General features: G+C 58.8%; 1 protein-coding gene across 9 annotated transcripts in view; it reads right to left on the bottom strand.

Annotated features, from left to right (window-relative positions):
* Positions 1 to 590: 590 nt before the first annotated feature.
* Positions 591 to 13163, bottom strand: part of kmt2e (lysine (K)-specific methyltransferase 2E) — a 39831-nt gene continuing 27258 nt past the window's right edge. For 5 of the 9 annotated variants that reach the window (XM_038977735.1, XM_038977738.1, XM_038977737.1 and 2 more), the window contains exons 11-22: positions 13054 to 13163; positions 8207 to 8311; positions 6513 to 6584; positions 5783 to 5956; positions 5269 to 5604; positions 4812 to 5105; positions 4238 to 4394; positions 3863 to 4098; positions 3163 to 3774; positions 2700 to 3057; positions 2540 to 2616; positions 591 to 2119 (exon numbers count right to left, since the gene is read on the bottom strand). The exon at positions 13054 to 13163 is cut by the window's right edge and continues 158 nt beyond it. In XM_038977735.1, coding sequence (XP_038833663.1) covers positions 1121 to 2119; positions 2540 to 2616; positions 2700 to 3057; positions 3163 to 3774; positions 3863 to 4098; positions 4238 to 4394; positions 4812 to 5105; positions 5269 to 5604; positions 5783 to 5956; positions 6513 to 6584; positions 8207 to 8311; positions 13054 to 13163 — 3530 coding nt within the window. In that variant the 3' untranslated portion in view covers positions 591 to 1120. The remainder of the gene's footprint in view (positions 2120 to 2539; positions 2617 to 2699; positions 3058 to 3162; positions 3775 to 3862; positions 4099 to 4237; positions 4395 to 4811; positions 5106 to 5268; positions 5605 to 5782; positions 5957 to 6512; positions 6585 to 8206; positions 8312 to 13053) is intronic. The other 4 variants (XM_038977741.1, XM_038977742.1, XM_038977743.1 and 1 more) reach the window with 3 other exon arrangements.

Here is a 13163-nt window from a genome sequence, read left to right as displayed (position 1 = left end):
AAGAGCGCTCGTATTTACAACCAGATTCCAAAATGGGATGGGAGCCAATTGTACAAGCATAGGAAAGAAAAGAAGCAAATATATACAACCTGTTTCCGGAGAAAGCTGGAGTAACCACCTATACATTAAATTACAATTTCTACAAATAACCATTGATATTCAAAAATAAACCGCTAACGTCCTACCTACGGGTGAGACCTCACTCTGGCTACCTCAGAAGACTACTGCACTCGTTTCACGCTATCACTCTTACTTTCTATCACTTCCCTTTCTCCCACTGACACACAGGACAGACAGACACACACATACAGTCCATACACACACACACACACACACACACACACACACACACACACACACACACACACACACACACACACACACACACACACACACACACACACACACACACACACACACACACACACACACACACACACACACACACACACACACACACACACACACGAGTGCAGCCTGCTGGGGCAGTGAAGCGGTCTCCCAGAAGAACATTTTCTGAATCACTGCAGCGGTGCACAGATATTTGTTACACAGAGGAATAAAAATAATAACTCTGTATTTTTTCTCTATACAAAAAGCTTTCTGTTTGCTATAATGAGCCACTAGATAAAACAAATAAACGGTGTAGAAGAGCAGACAATAGACAAAGAGAGGAAGAAGTGAAAGGCGGACTAACTGACGAAGGGGGGTGGAGGCTGGAATGTACATTGATACAGAAAGTGCGGGACCGTACAATAGAAGTCCAAAACAGACAGACGGTCAGGCGGTCAGGCACTCTCTCCGCCACAGGAGGGAAATTCAAAAGAAAACGGAAGGAGGGACGTCGGAGAGAGTGGGATGAGCACCGGGGGAATCGTCCATCTTCATTTCAGACACAAAGTCTCTTAATAAGATTGTTTCACAGTCCTTGTTTTCAGTTTGTCCTTTAAAAAGCACCCCTTTATCCCACCTTCTCCTGTTTTTCCATTGGCCATGTGTTCAGGTACATAGAAAATATTTACAGCTTTTGTTGCTTGTTGTGTTCCGCTGTCGTCAAGCTCCTCTCAGAGTGAGTTCACAGGGGCTGGCAGGGCCAAGGGGGAGGCCTGCATGGAGGCGGTCAGTGCCAACGTGTTCCGCTGGGCATCTGAGTGGTGGTGGGCACGGCCTGGGCCGGCTGAGTCTGCTGCTGGGGAGGGGGAGGAGGGGGGGGCAGTCCAGTCTGCTGGTGGGGCGGGGGGTAGGTGGAGGGGGGCACAGAGGGGTTAGCTGTGCCGCCGGTGTGCATCAGCGGGGTTGGAAAGCCCCCCAAGTTCTGAAAGTGGTGAGGGGGCTGCACTTGCATGGGGACACTGGTGGAGGAGGCAGAATGGGGGGGTGGAGGAAGAGGCAGGCCCTGGTTGAGTGACAGGAGGGTGCTGGCACTGGGCTGCTGCAGCTGGTGGGTCTGGCCCTGTGGTGGAGGGGGCGGAGGGGGAGGGAGGGAGGACTGGGGGGCTGTGGTCAGGAGGAGCTGGTGCTGCTGGACAGGAGGAGGCTGCAGGTTAACGTGCAGCAGGGCCGGGCCGGGCCCAGGGTGTTGTGGTGGGGGAGGGGGTGGAGGAGGGGGAGTGGTAGAGCTCTGGTAGTGCAGGGCGTGGTGAGGAAGAGTCTGCAGGAGGGGCTGGGCTCCAGGGGGGAATGGGGACGTCACGGTAGGCTTGAACCCAGGGAAGGATCCCACGGCGGAGGCTGACTGGCTGGGGAAGTAGGCCGCTGAGGCTGGAGGTGCTGGTGGAGGAGGGGGAGGCGGAGCGGACTGTGGGCTGTACTGGGAGAAGGGGGGCAGCCCTGGTTGAGCCTGTGGCTGGGACTGAGGAGGAGCAAAGAGGAAGGCCATCTGGCTGCGGTAAGGGGAGCCCTGGGCCTGGGGGTTGGGGGAGTGGAGGAGTGAGGGGGCAGGGTAGGGGGCAGCAGGGTGCAGCTTGGTGGGGGTCAGGTGGGCTGTCTTGGGTACGGCAGGCTTGCTGGGCTGCTGTGGGGTGGCCTGGGAGGGGGTCCGAGGCCGGCTGTCATTCTCCTCCTCCTTCACTGGGCGACTGCCAGGCTGGGACGGGCTGCTGGGGCCAGGAGAACACGGCTAGGGAGGAGAGAGAGACTGAGCGAGGGAACGGGTAAGTCATGAACAATAACAGCCTACATCAGGGGTAGGCAACTACATTCAGCCGCGGGAGGATCTTTGTTGGAACGAATGGTTGGGGCGCACACTACAAACTGACTACAAAAAGAAGTTGTATTTGAAAATAACAATCATGTCATACCTTGATTACATTGAGACACCATCACATCTCTTATTCTTTGTGGGAATACTTGAGAACAGATTTCCTGAATTAAACACATTTTTTGCCGAATTTTACAAGCCAAAAACTAAAATCAAAACATTGATGGTTTTGGCCTGTTGCCGACCCCTGGCCTACACTATAGGCTGTGTGATGGCTGTGTTTGGCAGCAGCATGTACTTCACACTACTGTTGGAGCCAGAAAGCAGAATGTTTCTTACCGTGTGGGTTGGGGTCCTCTGCAGGCTAGGAGATGAACAATCTCTGACTGGGGCCTCACTGCCCTCGGTCTCTCCATCTGTAACAAGCACACATTATTACAATTAAACTATCATCAGGAAAGAAGTTATGTCCAAGTGGTGTGTGTGTGTGTGTGTGTACCTTTGTCCTTGCTGTGGTCACTAAGCGACAGGGCTCTGTGGTAGCCACGCTCTCTTGCCTGCTCCACCGAGGTGGACGAGGTCCACTGTCCCTCTCCCTCCTCTCTCTCCCCCTCGACGGGGGGCTCTGTGTCCTCGCTGGGCTGGGGGGTATTTGACTCAGGCGGGGTGGGGGCCACTGCAGCAGGGGCCACTGGAGCTTGGGCCGGAGCCAGGGGTGGAGGCTCTTGGGTGGTCTCCATGGGCAGAGGGAACATCTCCACCAGGGTAGGTGTTGTAGAGACAGGCGAGCCGCATTCCATTTTGGAGCCGCTGCGCCGCGCCTCACGCTGACGTTTCCTGTACTCCAGCAAAGACACCTGGGAAAACACATGACATCACACGAAAACAGACATACCTTTATCAGTCCAGGAACCGTAACACAGCGTGAATGGGCAGGCTGAATAGAGAATATAGCAACTCACCTTTTTCTTCTGTGGGGGATTCTGTCCTGACCCTCCCTCTCCGGTGCTGTCTCCACTTAGTGAACGAGAGAAGGCCAGGGTTCCCCCCTCCTCAGGGCAGGGGTAGAAGAGAGACCCTGCAGCCTCTGTGAAGGGTCCTGCTGCCAAGGGTACTGGTACTGTCACTGTCACAACACCAGCCCCAGCCACAGCCACCGCCTCAGGCCTGAAGGCCAAGATGGGCTCCAGGGTGTGTGAGGGGGTAAGGTCCCTCAGGTTAGAGTTGATGGGGGAGAAGGACAGACCCCCTGGCCCTGACAGACCCACTCTCTCTGGACTCTTCATCCAGGGGGGGAGGAGGGAGGAAGAGGCTGTGTCTGTGGAGGAGGGGGCCTCGCTGCTGCCCTCGGCCCCTGTCTCTGGCCCCTCCTCTCCCACACAGTCCTGGGACTCGGCGGTGGGGGGCTGGGGGCTCTGGGGGGCGCTGGTCTTGGCCTCGTGGGGGGGCAACACGTCCAGACTGGGAGCCCTGACCACTACACAGGGGGAGGAGAGCAGCGAAGGTGGCCACTCAGCCTCTTGGGGGCTGGGTCTGCGACTGCCCTCCGGTGAGCTGTCCAGGGAAGACTCGCTCTGTGGACACAGGAACAGAGATATTAACACATCGTTCACTTCCCTCTATGAGTGTGTGTGTGTTTGTAGGTGAGAGTGTGTGTCTTACTTCCTGCGGGGCACTGAGTGTGTGTGTGGGGGTGCTAGGTAGAGGCTCGGGGCTCGGCTCCTCCGTACGGGTGATGCGGGGTGGCGTGGCCAGCAGCAGGGGTGTACCCGGCGTCTCTGATAGGTCGGCCCGGGTTGGCGTGGCGCAGGGAGAGCCGTAGGGGGTGGAGCTCTCTGACATGCAGGCGTCCAGCGGACACAGACCCAGGCGCCGCTTCTTCAGAGGAGTGGGCAACTCTATCACACACACACACAGAGAAAGGAAGGAAAGGAAGGGTTACTCACATGCAAAGAAACAGACAAGTCTTGCATACAAGACTTATGGTCCTTCTAAGTGATGAGAAACACATTCCTGAGTCCTCACCAGAGTCCTCACCTGGTAAGGTGCAGCTGCCGTTGTAGGGGAGGGGGCTGTCAGAGTCCCCGTTGATAGGGGGGCTGAGAGGGCCCTCACTAGGCATGACCAGGGTGGGCCGGCCGCTGCTGGGTGGAGGGGTGGTGGTCTCCTCCTCTAGAGCCTGCTTCAGCCAGCGCTGTGGGGAGAAGACAGGGAGGGAGAGGACTTAAGACATGTCAACCACAAACACAAATCACGTTCACTGATCTCCAAGGCAGCTACATCTTAGAAAACCTAAGTCTCTGTTACTGACAATAATACGGTTAACCCCGTCAGTCTGTCCCTCTGCCGGTTAACCCCGTCAGTCTGTCCCTCTGCCGGTTAACCCCGTCAGTCTGTCCCTCTGCCGGTTAACCCCGTCAGTCTGTCCCTCTGCCGGTTAACCCCGTCAGTCTGTCCCTCTGCCGGTTAACCCCGTCAGTCTGTCCCTCTGCCGGTTAACCCCGTCAGTCTGTCCCTCTGCCGGTTAACCCCGTCAGTCTGTTTTTCTACCCTGCAGCTATACCTGACAGCTAACACTCTCTCCATTCCCCTGAGGTGGTGAACAACATACCTTCTTGCAGGAGCCTGAGGTGGGCGGCGTGTCGGGCAGCTCGCGGGAACGCCGGCGTCCGGTGGGCACCCCAGGGGTGGTGGGGCTGCGGTTGGCCAGGAAGGGCGAGGAGAAGCGGACGTAGTGTTTAGGCGTGCTGTAGACGTGCGGGCTGGGGCCCATGCCGGGCAGGGCATTGAGCTGGGTGGCCAGCACCTCAGGGTCGCTGCTGATTCTCAGGGGCCTCTCCAGGACCGGCTCTGGGGTCCGCAATGATCGCTCCTGCTTGTCGACGCACCACTCACTCACTAAGTGCTGTAGAGAGACAAAGAGAGAGAGAGCTTTAGTCAGAAGCACACTGCATTTAATTATAGTATTGAGTGACATTTCACTAGAAGGAATAGAACATTCCTATTAGTCTAAATAGAATAGTGACTAGTCGTGTTTAGGGGTGAGCACTGAGCCATGGCTAGGGTACCTTTTTAGTTTTAGGGTACTTCTGCCCGGAGCGGTTTCTGTCAGGGGCCGGGGAGCCACTGTAAGGGGGGCTGGTGTCGGGGGCATGGGAGGAGAGGGCCTCTGGTTCGGGGTCCCTGGAGGCCTCTACGTCTGGGCTATCATTGGCCAGGGGGTCCAGGAGTTCCCCGGGCGAACCGGGAGGTATGTCAGAGCAGGTGCTGATGGTGCGTGCTCGCCGCCTCTGCTGCCCGATGTGGGTGCGGCTCCGCGAGAAGCTCTTCCTCTGCTTGCTGCCTCGCAGCTTGGCCGGCGTGGGCTTGTTGAGACCCGGCTCCTCCTTCACCTCTAGCAGAGGCTGGGAGAGACAGGGTTAGGATAGAGTACAGTAGCATAGTTTTGGATGGGTTTATAGTCACCTTCAGCTAACCCTTCAGATTATTGACAACATCCTCTTTTATACTAACGACCTGGTGGAACCAATGTGTCAGAGAGAGTGCAGGCATAAAGAACATGTTGAGTCAACTATCACTTACCGTCATGATACCAGGAGACTGCATGTCGGCCTCGGGGGTGGCAGGGGGCTCCTCCTTGATGCCCCCTTCTGACTTGGTGCCAATCTTCTCCAGGGCCTGCTCCCGCCTCTTCTCCCTCTTCTCCATGCGGGCAAAGGCCTGCAGGATGGCCTCCATCTTCCTCTCTTCACGGGTCTGTAGAGGAGAGGACAGAGTGGTAAGCTTTAGTCCACGTGGCCTAGTCTCCTGGGCCTAGAGGGGGAGGGACACGTTATCGCAACACAGGACAGGCAAGAGGCAGTCTGAATAGCTAGCTGGCAGAGAAAGAAACAGCGGCGGCGCAGAACGACAGAGAAAAAGGACCACCATTTCCCCTTCCAGTGGAGGAAAAAAACCAATGGAGATAGAACAAGTAAAAACCCTGTTGATGTGAGAGACCAAACTAACTGGAACTGGGAGGTGCTGGGAGGTGGGAACGTAACATTAGCCCTTACCAAACCATTCAGGGTGTGTGGTTTATAACACCACGGCTGCCTCCACCAGACTAGTTTTACCACCCCCAGTAGCAGAGACACACTGGGGTCTGCCACAGGGCCGGTCAGTGGAGAGAAGATGGAGGTGGGGGGGGGGGGGGGGGGGGGGGGGGGGTTAGTATGTTTGTCAGTTAGTGGGGCCCCCTATGAGGTGGAGGGGAAGGCAGGCAGGCGGGGGTATGTTTGGGGGTGGGTGGGGGTTGGTGCGTCAGGTTTACCTCCGGTTTACTCAGTCCCAGACAGCTGGAGGCCCCCACGCCTTGCAGATGGGACTCCTCCGCTGGGCTGGCCTGAATGGTTTACAGAGAGACAGCCTGGTTTAGAAGACAAGAGGCCCGGCCCCCCCTAATAACACACATAGAACATACACACACCACCACGGTTCCCCACTCTAGGGGCTTCAGTGTGTCGCCGACCCTCAGGGATCCTCTGAGACAGGTGGGGGTGTGGAGAGGTGACCTGGCCACTACAAGGTTATGAAGGAGGGGAGAGAAGAGGGGGGCAGATAGGGAGAATGGCTGCCTTATGCCTGTAGACACATGTCCAGTCAGGGCTTCTTCACCTTGTCTGCTTACACCAGTATATCCAGTAGGAAGACTTTATTTGGGCTGAATGAATGAACAGTGATTTCAACACAACCCACCACCACTGGAACTCAGCCACATGTTCACCACCTCACCACAGTGTCATTAACCACATACTGAACCCACGACACATGGAAAGAAAACGAAGACATTAGCAACCAACCCAATCACCAACTTTCACCAAGGTTGATGACAAGCAACTACATATCATCTGCAACACCCAAAACCGGACCTTAGTGCAACCAACATATTAACTGTGTGTTCCATGCCGTGCCTGTATCCCTGGCACCAAACCGGATCTTTAACATGAGTGTGGGAGACATACCATGCCTAACACACACAGACATCACCAGTGTTAAGAGCCCATGCAGACAGGGCATTGTTGTGGATGGGTGGTTGAACACCATACATACACCAGACCAGAGGGTGACTGTTACGTCAGAGGACGACAGTGAATCCAGAAGCTCTTTCTTCCACAGTAGAGGGGGGTTCCTCCTCCTGGACCAGCTTGCAGCTTCCCCTGGAGGGAGGCAGGCTATTGGATGTCCCAGACTCAATAAGGCCATGGCAACAGAGAAGTCGCGCCCAGCTCACCCTCACCCCCTTCTCTCTCGCTCAGGGCTATTTAGCAGAGAGAGAGCCAGTCCATTGGCCAGAACGATGAGTCAGCGCTTTACACCTTGGGCCTCGTCGTGTGAAAGGGAGCTGACAGCAGGGTAATTTCCAGAGTGTGTGTGTGTGTATATGACAGAGGGAGAGCGTGCCAGAGTGTGTGAGCCCAACTCTAGGTCACCAGAGCTCGTTAGCAGGGGAGAGGAGATTAATTGGTCATTTCAAAACAGTTGGCCAATTCTGTACGTGAGGCTCATACTCAGACACACAGGGAGAATTCCAGTACTTACGTGTGTTGAGGCTAGGGCTCTTATTAACTCAGCTAATTAGAGGAGGAGGAGGGGGTAGGGGGGCCTGTGGCTCTGGAGGGCCCAGAATGGTGCAATGTGTGATGGTTTAGCAAATTAACTATTAAATAAATGAGGAAAATATGTATAATGTATAATGATGACCAAAACACAGAGCCTCAGTGTTTGAGGGCTCTGCCAGAGGAAGTGAGTGAGCGACAGAGAGCGGGGGGGACCCCGCGGGCTAGACTACACAGCAACAGGATGAGGCAGAGACAGCAGCAGAAGCAGGGAGGTGAGGGGGGGTTGTGGGGGAAACCACCACCACATAAACAGTGACCCATACCAGCAAGGATGAGCTTTTTACTATGGGGGGGTTATGGGCTGCACACAGCAGGGCGCGCTGCAGCCCTGGCTCACAGAACTTACCATCTTCCTCTTTCTCTCTGCAATGGTCTCCTCTGACTCCATCTCTACTTCACTGCTAACGGAGTTATCAGGCTGGTCTTCTACACCCTCTAACTCTGTAGGATCCTGTTAGAGGGGGAGAGGTGCTTTATCATGGCACTGACCAACCACAGGCAGTCTGGCTACAGACTAGAGGGTCTAGAGCAGTGAGGTGGTAGGTGGGGAGGGGGGGGAGAGTGACAGTTGGGGGCACTGACTGGGGACGTGGTGGGTTTGTCTGGCCACAAACTTGCTCAGAGCTTGTATTCGGTCCTAGGCAGTCAGAATAACATCGAAACGCAATCACCGCAATCGTACCCCTTATCAAAGAAGAGCGAGAGACCAGGCTCACTTCTGTAGTGCCTTGTGATACATTGTTTTGAGCCCACTCCCAACAACTACCCTGTAACCAACAACTACCCGGTCATATGTCAAGTTGTGGCTCTTGTGGTCACACAAAGGTCTGTTTGCGCACAATGACAGATGTGGACAGCTTCCCTATTCAGCGTGTTCAGTTCATGGTTTGTGCGTGTTGTTCCGATAGAGATGCCTCGCACTTCATCAGAGCCTCTCTTCACCGTTCCTCATTCTAGACCAGGCCTGGGAAACTCCAGTCCTCGGGGGCCTGATTGGTGTCACACCTTTTCCCCATCCCTAGCAAACACACCTGATTTAAACTAATTCCATTCTAAACTGAAGATCATGATTAGGTGATTATTGGAGTCAGGTGTGTTAGCTGGGGAAAGACACCAATCAGGCCCCAGAGGACTGGAGTTGCCCAGGCCTGTTGTAGACCATACATCAGTCTAACCAGTCTCCATAAACCATGCTTCTGTGTGCTTCCCTCAGATCAGTCCTTAAAAAAAAAATCACTCATCGTGGGAACTACCAGTCCCTACCACAGAAGCAACATGCTTGCCGATAAGACCTATGGCCTGGGTCGGGGTTATTAGACAACGCAACAAAATGTTTTGCAATGGAATAGGAAAACAGACATTTCTTATTGGACAGCTTCAGATTGTACCTCTCAGTTTCACTGAGCGTTTCTCAGCTTTACTGAGCTTTCTCTCTGCGTGTAACACTGAGTAGAGGGATGCCTAGTAGTGCGTTCAGGAGCTCCTGCAGCAGGGAGGACACAGCGTGATAGCATGTCTCATCTGCCACTAGAGGGCTAGACACGGCATGGTGAGAGAGATGGCTGGGTGCAGGACTGGGCTTTGGGCCAGGGAGAGGGAGAGGGGGAACCAAGATGGATGATAGAGGAATACAAGTAGTCTACTAATGGATAACACAAATAAAACAGAAATGCAGCAAATATAACAGAAACATTGAAAAATGGCTACACGCATGGACATTGGACGCTAACTAAATGGAAAACAAGCTAAATATGATAACAAAGGTCTTTAAGGGGAAAGCCAACTTATAGGCTCCTATGGGGAAATCTTGAACAGAGAGAGTGATGGAGAAATGCCAATCAATGAGTCTGGTTCACCAGGACATGCTGACATTTCTCCTTACTGCCATCCAATTTTAAGTCTTCATTTAGTTAGTCTGCCTTTGTGATGGCGAGGGGGGGAAGCGTGTGGTGACGGGAGCGTGTGGCGATGGGGACGGGACCGGGTGAGCGTGTGGCGATGGGGGACGGGACCGGGTGAGCGGGTGGCGATGGGGGACGGGACCGGGTGAGCGGGTGGCGATGGGGGACGGGACCGGGTGAGCGTGTGGCGATGGGGGACGGGATCGGGTGAGCGTGTGGCGATGGGGACGGGATCGGGTGAGCGTGTGGCGACGGGGGGAGCGTGTGGCGATGGGGGACGGGCGGAGCGTGTGGCGATGGGGGACGGGACCGGGTGAGCGTGTGGCGATGGGGGACGGGATCGGGTGAGCGTGTGGCGATGGGGGACGGGACCGGGTGAGCTTGTGGCGATGGGGGACGGGACCGGGTGAGCGTGTGGCGATGGGGGACGGGATCGGGTGAGCGTGTGGCGACGGGGGGAGCGTGTGGCGATGGGGGACGGGACCGGGTGAGCGTGTGGCGATGGGGGACGGGACCGGGTGAGCGTGTGGCGATGGGGGACGGGACCGGGTGAGCGTGTGGCGATGGGGGACGGGATCGGGTGAGCGTGTGGCGACGGGGGGAGCGTGTGGCGATGGGGGACGGGGGGAGCGTGTGGCAATGGGGGACGGGGAGAGCGTGTGGCGATGGGGGACAGGGAGAGCGTGTGGCGATGGGGGACAGGGAGAGCGTGTGGCGATGGGGGACAGGGAGAGCGTGTGGCGATGGGGGACAGGGAGAGCGTGTGGCGAGGGGGGAGCGTGTGGTGATGGGGACGGGGGGAGCGTGTGGTGATGGAGGACGGGGGGAGAGCGTGTGGTGATGGAGGACGGGGGGAGAGCGTGTGGTGATGGAGGACGGGGGGGGGAGCGTGTGGTGATGGAGGACGGGGGGAGAGCGTGTGGTGATGGAGGACGGGGGGAGAGCGTGTGGTGACGGGGACGGGAGCGTGTGGCGATGGGGACGGGACCGGGTGAGCGTGTGGCGATGGGGGACGGGACCGGGTGAGCGGGTGGCGATGGGGGACGGGACCGGGTGAGCGTGTGGCGATGGGGGACGGGATCGGGTGAGCGTGTGGCGATGGGGACGGGATCGGGTGAGCGTGTGGCGACGGGGGGAGCGTGTGGCGATGGGGGACGGGGGGAGCGTGTGGCGATGGGGGACGGGACCGGGTGAGCGTGTGGCGATGGGGGACGGGATCGGGTGAGCATGTGGCGATGGGGGACGGGACCGGGTGAGCTTGTGGCGATGGGGGACGGGACCGGGTGAGCGTGTGGCGATGGGGGACGGGATCGGGTGAGCGTGTGGCGACGGGGGGAGCGTGTGGCGATGGGGGACGGGACCGGGTGAGCGTGTGGCGATGGGGGACGGGACCGGGTGAGCGTGTGGCGATGGGGGACGGGACCGGGTGAGCGTGTGGCGATGGGGGACGGGATCGGGTGAGCGTGTGGCGACGGGGGGAGCGTGTGGCGATGGGGGACGGGGGGAGCGTGTGGCAATGGGGGACGGGGAGAGCGTGTGGCGATGGGGGACAGGGAGAGCGTGTGGCGATGGGGGACAGGGAGAGCGTGTGGCGATGGGGGACAGGGAGAGCGTGTGGCGATGGGGGAGCGTGTGGTGATGGGGACGGGGGGAGCGTGTGGTGATGGAGGACGGGGGGAGAGCGTGTGGTGATGGAGGACGGGGGGAGAGCGTGTGGTGATGGAGGACGGGGGGGGGAGCGTGTGGTGATGGAGGACGGGGGGAGAGCGTGTGGTGATGGAGGACGGGGGGAGAGCGTGTGGTGACGGGGACGGGAGCGTGTGGGGGCGGGACCGGGTGAGCGTGTGGTGATGGGGACGGGACCGGGTGAGCGTGTGGTGATGGGGACGGGACCGGGTGAGCGTGTGGTGATGGGGGACGGGACCGGGTGAGCGTGTGGTGATGGGGTGACGGGGGGGGAGCGTGTGGGGACAGGGGGACGGGGATGTGGTGATGGGGGGAGCGTGTGGTGATGGGGGTCGGGGGGAGCGTGTGGTGATGGGGGACGGGGGGGGGGGGGGCGTGTGGTGATGGGGGACGGGGGGGGGCGTGTGGTGATGGGGGGACGGGGAGAGCGTGAGGGGATAGGGGGACGGGGAGAGCGTGAGGGGATAGGGGGACGGGGAGAGCGTGAGGGGATAGGGGGACGGGGGGAGCGTGTGGCGATGGGGGAGCGTGTGGCGATGGGGGAGCGTGTGGCGATGGGGGAGCGTGTGGCGATGGGGAACGGGGGGAGAGCGTGTGGCGATGGGGAACGGGGGGAGAGCGTGTGGCGATGGAGGACGGGGGGAGAACGTGTGGTGACGGGGACGGGAGTGTGTGGGGGCGGGAGCGTGTGGTGATGGGGACGGGACCGGGTGAGCGTGTGGTGATGGGGGACGGGACCGGGTGAGCGTGTGGTGACAGGGGGGAGCGTGTGGGGACAGGGGGACGGGGATGTGGTGATGGGGGACGGGGGAGAGCGTGTGGTGATGGGGGGACGGGGAGAGCGTGAGGAGATAGGGGGACGGGGGGAGCGTGTGGCGATGGGGGAGCGTGTGGCGATGGGGAACGGGGGGAGAGCGTGTGGCGATGGAGGACGGGGGGGAGCGTGTGGCGATGGAGGACGGGGGGGGGAGCGGGTGGCGATGGAGGACGGGGGGAGAGCGTGTGGCGATGGAGGACGGGGGGAGAGCGTGTGGCGATGGAGGACGGGGGGAGAGCGTGTGGCGATGGAGGACGGGGGGAGAGCGTGTGGCGATGGAGGACGGGGGGAGAGCGTGTGGCGATGGAGGACGGGGGGAGAGCGTGTGGCGATGGAGGACGGGGGGAGAGCGTGTGGCGATGGAGGACGGGGGGAGAGCGTGTGGCGATGGAGGACGGGGGGAGAGCGTGTGGTGATGGAGGACGGGGGGAGAGCGTGTGGTGACGGGGACGGGAGCGTGTGGGGACGGGAGCGTGTGGTGATGGGGACGGGACCGGGTGAGCGTGTGGTGATGGGGACGGGACCGGGTGAGCGTGTGGTGATGGGGGGAGCGTGTGGGGACGTGGAGAGCGCGAGGGGATAGGGGGACAGGGAAAGCGCGAGGGGATGGGGGGACGGGGAGAGCGTGTATGGATGGGGGACGGGGAGAGCGTGAGGGGATGGGGTACGGGGAGAGTGTGAGGGGATGGGGGACGGGGAGAGCATGAGGGGATAGGGTGTGTGTGTGATAGGGTGTGTGTGTGATGGAGACATGGATTGAGGTGAGTTGTGTTGCCGGGGAAATCTTACCTGGTTGTTGGAGATGGAGAGGCGGAGGGGTGATAGCTTCCTCTGCTTGCCGTCGGCCCCCAGGCCCTTGGCCCTGCCGTCACAGTCCAGGGTCATGTTCTGGTTCTGGC

Source organism: Salvelinus namaycush, chromosome 38, assembly GCF_016432855.1.
Source record: "Salvelinus namaycush isolate Seneca chromosome 38, SaNama_1.0, whole genome shotgun sequence".
In the NCBI taxonomy this organism is placed as follows: Eukaryota; Metazoa; Chordata; class Actinopteri; order Salmoniformes; family Salmonidae; genus Salvelinus; species Salvelinus namaycush.
Note: the sequence above shows the minus strand (reverse complement) of the source record. Positions and strands in the feature narration are given on the sequence as shown.